Source organism: Hippoglossus stenolepis, chromosome 12 (genome assembly GCF_022539355.2).
Source record: "Hippoglossus stenolepis isolate QCI-W04-F060 chromosome 12, HSTE1.2, whole genome shotgun sequence".
In the NCBI taxonomy this organism is placed as follows: Eukaryota; Metazoa; Chordata; class Actinopteri; order Pleuronectiformes; family Pleuronectidae; genus Hippoglossus; species Hippoglossus stenolepis.
The window spans coordinates 3748570-3759159 of NC_061494.1; the positions used below are offsets into that span (position 1 = coordinate 3748570).

The window sequence follows — 10590 nt, forward strand, 5'->3', positions numbered from 1 at the left end:
CTGGTTAGAGGACGACAGCTCTACCTCTCAGCCACAGCCGCATGTGCTCCATATACAGTCTATATTAAAGACCATGAGACCGGGGACCACACTCAATATTAAGAGTAGAGAACATTAAGGAACTGTGATTAGACTGTTCAGTTTTCAGAGGTATTACGCACTTACCCTGATGTTCAATAAGATGCATTAGATTAGATTTCACCCAGCATCATGATGTTCTTATCTTTTCATCCTCATCTTCCTGTTGCACTGTGCTGAAGTGGAGAGAAGGATGTGGCAGGAGGTGTATGTCAGAAGTAATCGAGCAGAAAAGTACAATTTGAATGTCAAAGATGAAAGGGTACCTGCATCTCCTGCCTGATCACACCAGGTTTAGTCCCCACTGCCCTGGACACAGAGGGATTCCTCTGAAGATATTCATTGTTAATAAGCGTGTCTATCACAGGCAGGAAAACCTGAAACCTCATTCCAGCTTTGCACACCACAACTATGGTGACGGTAATTTAACATACTTATCTGTGAGAAGATTACTCTGACACCAGAAACTGTCCGCTAAATATTACCAAATGGGAAATTCGGAGGAGCCGGGGATCAACCCATCAACCGTCTGGTTAGTGGACGACCCGCTCTATCTCCTGAGCCTTCCCTAAACTGTCTATATGCATCAGTACCAACACTACCAAGATGATAATAAATACAAAAAAAAGTCGAACACAACAACATTCAATTTACCATTTCCACCTAAAGGACAAAACATGTTTTCACTTTTACTAGATTCAGGCATTAATCATTTTAGAGTGAGACTTAATCAGAGAAATGAGACCAAAGACGGATTAATGAGGTGGAGGGACTCATGTTTTTGTTTTGTGGTCTATGTGTTAACATTAAAAATAATAGTGTGAGAGCGAACAGCAGTCACACACATAATTGTTAATTTCCCCTTGTTAATCTTCAGTATTTAAATTTCTATGTCACATAATCTACAGCCTCATCCTATTACATCCGTATTTATTTTACAAGTGGAAATCCTAATCTTTATCTCACGTATCCTCGGTGTGTAGAGAGTGTCCCACGTGGTCCAGCTGTGTTTGTTTGAGGCTCAAGTACGTGCTCTTCTCTGAATGTCAATACAGACCCATTCTTTGAATACTGGAGGAGGCCGACTATCTCTCTGTTTCTGTGCGTTTCAGTCTTTGGCTCTGTTTCCACTTTGCGTGGGGCTGTTCAGTCACGAGAAACAGTGCAAGGATTTAACAAATTAGCCGGCACTCACACATTCTTTTTTTTTTTATTAAGCCTCCAACATAACACCAGATACCTGCCATTTGCTTTTTTCTTTCTTTTGTGTGGCATAGTATCGTGTGTGCATGCATCTATGTGGATATTAATAAGTTCCAGTCTGATTAGAGCCTCTGACGTCAGATAATCTTAGTTATGTTCAGTATTTGAATGCGAATCCCTTTGCATGTTTAATCCTCTGCTCTGAGCTTATTTAACGGTGATCGCTGCTCAGCCAAACGCTGAGGTTTATCTCGACCAATGAGATTATTCCTGCTTGCAAAGAAGCCCTGCACCTGACAAGCTCATCCTCTGAACAACTGCATGTGATGCACAGTGCTAGTGTTGGCTTCCTTTACACTCTATCCACTCATTCTTAGTCCACATCCACTGTTTTATTTGAGTTGACTGTGTCAGATTGTGTGATCAGCAAACATAGCGAGCAGTCATCTATGGAACCATCACATTTTATTAATAAGCCAGATACAAACAATTTCAAGTATTATATATTGTTAACTATTCCTGCTCTGACTGCACATGAATCTACTCATACTGCACTGTATATGACCAGAATGAAGACAATAATGTAATAATTATCAAAATGCTGTACAAAAAAACAGGATGTACAGGAAATCAGCTGGGAAAGACATCAACATACAGATAAACGTAAAAAATACAAAAGAGGCACTTAAGAATATCAGACACACACATTCATACATCTATATGTACACATACGGGACACTAAAATTCACATATTTGAGCCCATGTCACCGCACACTTCACCTGAAAAGTTATTTTGTTTTACAATTATATCAGATACACTTGGCTAAGGGAGCGTTGTGGAGGCCCTGAAACACAAGGCTTGAACCTACAGGAAGAACAGCTGAAAAAGTCAGGAAGAAGCGTTAAAGTCCCGATCATATGCACCATCGCTGTCTTTCACCACACATGGCTTTTTGTTTCACTGATATCTACCTATTGCAACCAGGACCCCAGGTGCCTCGTGTTTAACTGGAATCCAACGACATTGCTTTAACTTCAGAGTAAGGGCACGGTCGCACATATGCAAATGTGAAGCGAATATCAAAGCCACACTGCGATTTGCCTCACTACAAGAAGCAAATGTTTTATACGCCTCCTCGTTCGCGCTGATTGGAAGTGAATGGGAGTGGCCGTGCCCTCATATTGTCCTTTTATAGTAACTAAACACAAGCGAAGAGTGACGCTGTCCACTTCTGATATGATGGGGGTGATGACATGATATTCGTCAGCGGAAAGTTCAGATAGAAAAACGTTCTACATACTGTAAGGCTCCTGCACCCACATTAGAGTATCTTCTTGGGTATTTTTTGTCATCTAAACGGATACATTTGAATAAATAATCCAATAATCTATACTGCCACCTACCACTGTATGTTTAGCCTAGTTCAACACTATGAATGTATAATATGGATGTCTGATTTTAAAAGTCCTTTAGCCAAATTATTGCAAAATGACACAATATGAGAACAATCACTTGTGTTTATGGCGCAGCAGGTTCCTGGCTATTTGTAGATCATATATATACAGTATGCAGATCAACGATTATTAAAAACCTACAACGCTTTCAACCGGAAGACATAGATTGTCAAAAGAGTGCAACGCACAACACATCACCTGCTCTGATACATCAACTTCACCAACAGCCCACAGTAAATATCCCCTGTTCAGTTACGTGTAGAAGACCTTTAGGTGACAAAACACACCCAATTACCATGGATGTTAAAAATGTCAGTATGTTAGCCATAAAACCACAGTACAGCTGTCTTTTTAATTTGACATATCGAATACCAGTTTAACTTTGGACACTTGAATTATATTTCCTAATTAATAATGAAATATTTACAGTCTATTCTTGTGTACTCTTGTTAAAAGCCTTCATAAAATGCAACCTGATTTATTGCATGCCCTGTTATTCCATAGGCTAATCCTGTTTGTGTTCCTAATACAAAACAGAGGAGACTAGCAAATTGTGCTGAATTATGATTATTATCATGACACAAAGCCATCTGAGAAATAAAAGGTCCTGAAGCATTTTAGGTTTAACATCATATTAAAAACTGCCTGGCATTATAATACTGCAACAAATCTGTGAAGCACAGCAGAGCTATTAAAGAGTTATTGAAGTGTAACATGATGATCTTTGAGCAGTGAGACTAGTGTTGAAACAGAGACACTTCACTGGGTCATAGTTACCTACATTGTATAACAGAAACTACACTGCTCCCGTCCTCTTCAAACAAAAGCAATGTCTTCATTTTCTTTGACCAAATGTTGGAAACTACACTTGTTTTCCAGTTTATAAGATACACCTGAATTATTTATATTATATTTCAGTCTAATACAACAACAAGAAAGTGAATGCGTCTCTACAAGAGGCCTTTTCAACTATATGCTCATTTTGAAGGCTGCAGTTTGAGGTTGATATTGAACTTTATGGCATTACACAAAGAGGTGTTTCTGTTGTTAAGCCTGCCCTCATTGATTTGAAAGGGCTGGACAAAATAAAAGGAAACACCACCAAACATAATGCAGTGCACTTGAACAGCACCACAGGCCATATTCACAAAGATGTTCACCTACCACGCTGGAACGTCCGTTCAGGACTGTTGTATTAGACTGCATTCACTTTGGCTAAGTAGACCCAATAAACTAACAACTGAGCCATCACGTGACCCTGGTGAATTGTTAACACTGGACCAATCACAGTCGAGAGGATAGTTTTAACGTCACTAAAAAGCCACTCTACTCTTGACTCTTCATACCAACAACAAATCTTTTTATAGTTCAGAACAATTTTCAGAGGGAGCATCTCCCGTCAAGTTGTATACAGTGAAACTGTAAAGAAGATAAATATTGTGTTGATATTATTATTACAAGAATTTCACGTTAATCTCAATAAATATGGTTTCCAGGTATTGCTATGACAGTCTAAGTCACCCCTGCCCTTTTCAGCCAGTCCTCTTCCTCCTGTCTGCCCCTAACATCACTTTTAAATGTCAGAATTAGAAAGAAAAGAGGGAAATAATCTCTGTCTTCACATTATAATTTTCACTTTACAGTGCCTGTACAAAGGGAGCTCAGTCCCGCTTGTGGCTCAGTGGAACTCCAGCTACACTGATGAGTATGCAGGACTGTTTTCCCAGAACCATCAACATCCCAATCAGCAGGTGCCTTTGGTTCTGTGATGCTGTTGAATCCACAATTCACACCCGCCACAGTTCTGAAATACAACAATAAATAAGGCAATCGTCTTTCTCACTGGTACCTAGTCCATGGCCCCAATGAGGAAACACCTTGAACTACACGTTTGGATCTCTCCTGGCTCAGATGATTTTGGGATTTGGTCCAATGTGAGATTGCTTAGCTTCACCTCCCCAAACCCCCCTGCCCCACATTATAATCCCTAGTACAGCTAAACTGAATAATCTGCAATAAAGTTATATCATAGTTTATGGTAGCCCTTAAACTGAATAGAACAACATGTTTATTAGATTCCTAGATGTAACTACTAATGTGTATTACTGTCCTGACCCTGGCTTTCAGAGTCTTACAGGACCTGCTATTAATAAAGTTCTACGTTCTTTGTATTGAATTGGTTGATTTTAAAAACTGCTGTTTTTTCTGCTTTAAAAACCTGATAGCAATCAAACCCTTTTCCAGGCTAAGGAACAACTTCATTGTACTCGTTCCTCGCTCCTCTTGCTCCCGCCAACATCAGTGCTCCCTCCAGTCTGGCCATATTAGAGCCGAGTCCTGTGTAGCTCTTCAGTGCTGCTCCAGCCAGGTCCTGGCACATCACGGCATCATGGGAAGACACCATTATCCCGCTTCTCGGAGAGGTGGAGGAGGTGCTGTCCTCCTCTTTTCTCTGTGGCTCGGGTGTTGGAGCTGGTGCTCTGATTCCACTACTCCCAGCACCCATGCTACCTCCGGTACCAACCCCTCCCCCTTGCCTTTTAGGTGGCGGACCCCAGAGGAATGCATGGGCTGGCTTGTAGTGCTGGCGGGCGTAGCGAAGCAGGCGCCTGCGGGTGGCCGGGAGGCGGATTGTGTAGACGTAGTACTCCAGGACACTGTGCTGCATGTTTGGGAGGGTGTTGTGGCACAGCGACTCCTCCAGGAAGAGGCGAACCAGTGGGGCCTTGAAGGCCTCATAGCCCAGTTCGCCCAGTGACTTCAGGATGCGAGTGATCCGCAGGTAGTTGTGCTGAGACCTTTAAAGATCAGAGCAGGAGAAGCATTATAGGAAGATGTGAGCGATCAGATCTTAATCGGTTCTCAATATGGACACTGGAGACACAAATTTATGCCAGGTGTGAACGGAGTCTCCATATTTGAGCAGTTTGTAAAGATTCATAATAAAAATGACACGACAGTTTAAGACATTTCTAAAAAAATATTTTTTGTTGAAATATATTCAAATGAACCTGAAGAAATTAGGAAAAGGCCTAAAAGGCTGCACTAACTCATTGTGCTGCAGTCAACAGTGTTTGACCATACAGAACCTTTATTATCTTTTAGAAAAGCTCCTGTCTGATAGTTGAAGCTCAGAAACCACGGTGCACCAGATGATTAAAAGCCAGACAAGGGACTAATACTGTCTTGAGCAGCTGTTTTATTGTGTGAGGTATCTGTTGCTTTTCATGTGGTTTGGATAATGGAAACAATTAGAATCAGAAGCTAAGAAGTCGAGGAGGTTTGTGACTTGATGAGCTACGGTAATAGCCTGAGACTTTGCTAGGTTGAAGGAGAAAAACACACTGAACAAGGAGCAACTTATAACATATAACACTCAGGTGGTTGTTTGGCAACGCAAGACTTCTCTCAAGGAATGGAAACCATCAAGAATCCCCCTTTAAGTGACCATTTAACCATCTGTTTGCTGACGCACACCATGCCGTTTCACATTTGGCTGCTGATAGAAGAGCAATTAAGTTGCGTGGGATTTAGAACAATTGCCTCGCTGAAGAAAAACAAAAGCAGCGATCGGCAACCGAGCGATTACTTCGCACAAATCCTGGCTGCAGTGGCACACCCCGAAGCTGCCGCACAATGTGTCGATGTGTGTATGCTCACTCATTAAGGTGCTGGAAGCGCTCCTGCCAGTTGGAAGCCCGAGCGACGTTTCCGCTCTTATCCAGCAGTTTGACGCCATAGAAGTCCAACATCAGGGAATAGGCCGCCAGGAACCTCCGCTTAGCTTCACGAGTGCTTTGGAATTCCTGACAGGATTCAACACAGAACATCAGACACCAACAGACAGGTACAGTTCCATCTTTCTGCCTGGTGAGCATTTAAGTGATGGGATGATAATCGTGTGGAACGCGAGAACATAAAATCTGTATAAATGTCTTGTTTCACCCAAATTGCATCTAAATTTGCTCAGAGAAACACATTTGCACTCAATTAGCAGCTAAATTGCAACGAGCCTCCCCAGAGGTTTTCTTTGAAGATTCTGTTTATGTCCCTTATGAGGGAGCTGGGTAACTGCTTTTTTTCTAATGGAGGCTACAGTCACTCAACCAAGCTAAGCACTTATGCAATGATGAAGTGCAAAACAAATCAGACAGGCGGGTCAGACAACAACACCGACACAGTATGTAGAGTCTGCATGTATATATGTTTATTATGTGTTTCTGTGTGTGTGTCTTACTTTGATCTCGTCCTGAGTCAGTTCATGTGCGTAGAAGTTGAGCCCTTGTTCTCTTAATGGAAACAGCCTGCAACACAAATTATTGTTTTACCAACATGATGATGTGGATGATCAGTTAGGTTTCCTTTTCTAACAGTTGCTACGGCTTTCTATCATGAGGTTAAGAAGGTGCCACTAATAATCCAACCCTCACACGAACACAGATTCATCAATCATAGCTCAGCAATCACGCTGACAAGATATGCTGCAGTAGCAATAATACAGGAAGTAAGACTCTCTGCATATAAAGAGACTGACAGGTTTGTCTAGGGTTCGCAAGAGGATGCTATCAAAGATTACAGCAATGTAAGCATCTCTGTCATGTTATTTATTGGCTTTGGGAAAGTTTGTATCATATTCCAACAACCACGAACAAAAGCTGATGTTTACTACACCAGAGATAGTTAGTTCCTCACATCGGTTGTCACCCTTAAAGCCTCTTGTTGTGTTGAAAATTAGACTTTGAAACAAAGTGCAGCTACTTTCGGGACATTTTCGTGCAATGTAATAAATCATTCCACTACATCAAGTTGTCCTTGTCCACTTGGTAGAAAATGTCTATGAAGACACAGGCAGCTGCAGACCTGGACCTAGGGCCAGGCTGAGAAACAAACTTAATACGATTGACTTTTGTTTTATGACTTAAATTGTAGCACATTTTGTATTTGTCATTAGTGTACTTAGCACTCATTAACTCAGAGGGATAACTTGGGCTGTTTACATATTGTACAGGCAGTATAACATCCTCATTTTATTTCTGCTGACTTCTACTTGACAACGTGACAGAAAAAAAGGGGTTTTAACAACTCCCTTACTGTGGCTTGTACCACGTGATAAACAAAAGTCAGTTGATGCAATCACGCTGCAATCTAATGTATATGCAAATCAAAATAGAGCTGAAAGTCTCACCACTGAATGTAGGTGTGATTGTGCTCCAGTTTGTCATAGTCACCTCTCCACTTCGACAGAATCTCCTCTATGTAGATACCTGAGGAGAGACAGAGATAATCAGCTGCCAAGCACATTTTATTGTGTGTGTGTGTGTGTGTGTGTGTGTGTGTGTGTGTGTGTGTGTGTGTGTGTGTGTGTGTGTGTGTGTGTCTGTGTCTGTGTTTAAGAGAGAAAGATAGAAAGACAAACATTATAACATTGGATCAGTTCACTAATTTGATAGTGTTTCCCAGTCAAACATGACCTTTCGCCAAACAAGCCAGACTAAACCCAAAGTCAACATGTCTTCTCTCTACAGTGGCAGGAGGTCTGCATGCATAAAGAGAGAGAGGTGTGTGGTGTGTGTGTGTGTGTGTGTGTGTGTGTGTGTGTGTGTGTGTGTGTGTGTGTGTGTGTGTGTGTGTGTGTGTGTGTGTGTGTGAAAACCCACCATCAGGCACGAGAGGGATCTTGTTCAGGTAGAAGCGCAGGTTACGGTACTCGTTGGGTTGCCTGGATCTTTTGTAGTTCTACACAAAAGTGCACACAAAGATTAATAAAATCATAAAGGGTGTCAACATTGCATGTGCATGTGTGTGCGTGCGTGCACGTGTGTTTACCGGGTAGCTGTGGCGGTATTTGTAGAGGTCCCTGGCAGCATAGAAACTCCTCTTCATCTTTGGAAGAGACTCCGGGGAGTCCGTCAGCTGAGAGAAGAAGCAGGGAAAACAGAACAAGATTAAAACTAAAATAAGAGAGGAAAGAAAAGGGACAGAAAGAAGAAAGTAGAGATATATGGTGCAATCCTTGTCTGAAATAAAAACAACTCGTGTTTGAACAGATGCAGTGTAGCTGCCATTCAGCTGAATTAAAAGCACTGACTCTGCTTTTGAGGTGGAAGTCTGTCATCATCCATTTCTCTCTGGCAGAGGAGGACAACTCACATCAGCACTGCTGTGCAATTACTACAAAAGGATGCTAGAGTTGATTCTTGAATGAAATCTGGGTCATGCTAAAGTCCACGGGTAAAACGGCTCACTGTGTTACACTGGACCTTATCCTGGTAAATCTACCTATATATAACTAAATACTGAGAACAGCCTGTGGACTATAACAATAACAGGTAAAACAAATTTCATTCACACATTACTTTAAGCCATATAGTGTATTAAGTATCTTAATTTTAGTCATTTTACAGCCATGTTTGAGGCTTTTATTTTGTGATTTATACCTGATACTGAGCTTATACAAACTGCATCATAAAAGCAATTTCTGGTTGTAATCATGGCAAATAAAAAAAGTTAAACGTTTGATTTCACCAGTGTGAAATAATTTAGTAAAAAGTGATCCACTGAAATAGAACAGCCATGCTGGTTTTTAATATTCTCCACAGCGTGGATTTCTCTCCTCAACTCTCAACTCTTCTCATCATTCAGGCCACAGGGATCAGAATTTAGAGTCACGCATAAACATAATGTCTTATTTCCTCCATCAACCAGCAGGCAGACACTGTGCCATCTTCTACCATTGTAGTATATATATATATATATATATATAAAACATAGTACCTTTAATAATTAACTAACAACATTACGTACACAGTATATGTACTGTATCGTGTATGATGACATGTTTGCAGCTCAGGTATTTTATATACATATGTAAACAGTTTTGACCTCTTTGATAAAATACCCTGAATAAAGCAGCAATTTACAAATTCTTCTCAAATATTAAAAACATTCTACAGTCTTCTCTGCTGCTCCTTGTACATTGATAAAGTTCAGTGGCAGAAGGATTATTTCAGTCATTCTATCTCAACCACTCCGGAGAGTTGATGAAGCGTGTGTAAATATTTTCTCCTAAAACCTAAATTGAGGTATTTTCGAATGTCAGCTCACTGTCCACTACCAGGACAGGCTGTCGGTTGTCCTCTCTGTGTCCTGGCCTGGTCAGTGTTGTGACTGACGGTGGCACATGTGACCGGGCCCCTGTCCTCTCCACGCAGCACATGCATCCTGCGGAAGCTCCGCTGTACCTGCGGGGACGTGTCTCCGGGCTCTGCGGCGGCCCGGTCGCTCCCCCCCGGGCTGACCGGGTCCGAGACGCCGCTGTCATCCTCCGCCGCCGGCTCGTCGCTGTCGGAGTCCGACCCCCACGTCGAGTCGCATTCCTCCACGGTGCTCGGCTCCTTGAAACGCCAGCTGCCCAGCAGATTTCCCATCGAACCAACACGCACCAGCGGCCCTTCTCTATGATCCTCTTCTCTCTCCGGACGCTACATCCTCCCCTCGGCCCGGAGCTCGTGCAGAGGTCTGGACTCTCTCCGCCCTCTCAGCCTTTCAATGGCAGCGGAGGGGATTTCCACTCCAGCAGCGATGATGCGCGTGAGTATGAGGGGGGATTAGTGCCACAGGAAGAGACAGGAGGAGGATAAGAGCTACACGTGTGTGTGTGTGTGTTGACCTGAATGATTGTTACCTGTTTGACAGACACTATTGTGTACACAACAAATTATTGTGACATAACATCTGCATTTTGTTTTTGTTACAGCTGTAAATGAGAGTAATTATTAACATTAGACAGCTATCACCAAATGTGGCCACATATTACAGAGCCTATGTAGCACCAATCTTTTTATCAGCATAGCA

The 10590-nt window shown here is 42.0% G+C and overlaps 1 protein-coding gene across 1 annotated transcript; it reads right to left on the reverse strand.

Moving 5' to 3' along the window:
• Window positions 1–1729: 1729 nt before the first annotated feature.
• On the reverse strand, window positions 1730–10291 carry ogfrl1 (opioid growth factor receptor-like 1). Its single transcript, XM_035173298.2, has 7 exons — window positions 9978–10291; window positions 8563–8649; window positions 8394–8472; window positions 7922–8000; window positions 6974–7040; window positions 6397–6542; window positions 1730–5534 (listed from the first exon to the last, which is right to left on the reverse strand). The coding sequence occupies exons 1-7, from the start codon at window positions 10161–10163 to the stop codon at window positions 4982–4984; spliced, it is 1197 nt and encodes a 398-aa protein (XP_035029189.1). The 5' UTR covers window positions 10164–10291; the 3' UTR covers window positions 1730–4981.
• Between the last annotated feature and the right edge of the window lie 299 nt (window positions 10292–10590).

What these genes read in the sequence shown, in the direction of transcription:
- ogfrl1 (XM_035173298.2), bottom strand. Translation starts at nt 10,163, where the DNA reads ATGGGAAATCTGCTGGGCAGCTGGCGTTTCAAGGAGCCGAGCACCGTG. An exon ending in GATCCCTCTCGTGCCTGATG is followed by an intron (nt 8,001 to 8,393) that starts GTGGGTTTTCAC and finishes GTCTCTCCTCAG; the next exon opens with GTATCTACATAGAGGAGATT. An exon ending in TGACTCAGGACGAGATCAAA is followed by an intron (nt 6,543 to 6,973) that starts GTAAGACACACA and finishes GAATCCTGTCAG; the next exon opens with GAATTCCAAAGCACTCGTGA.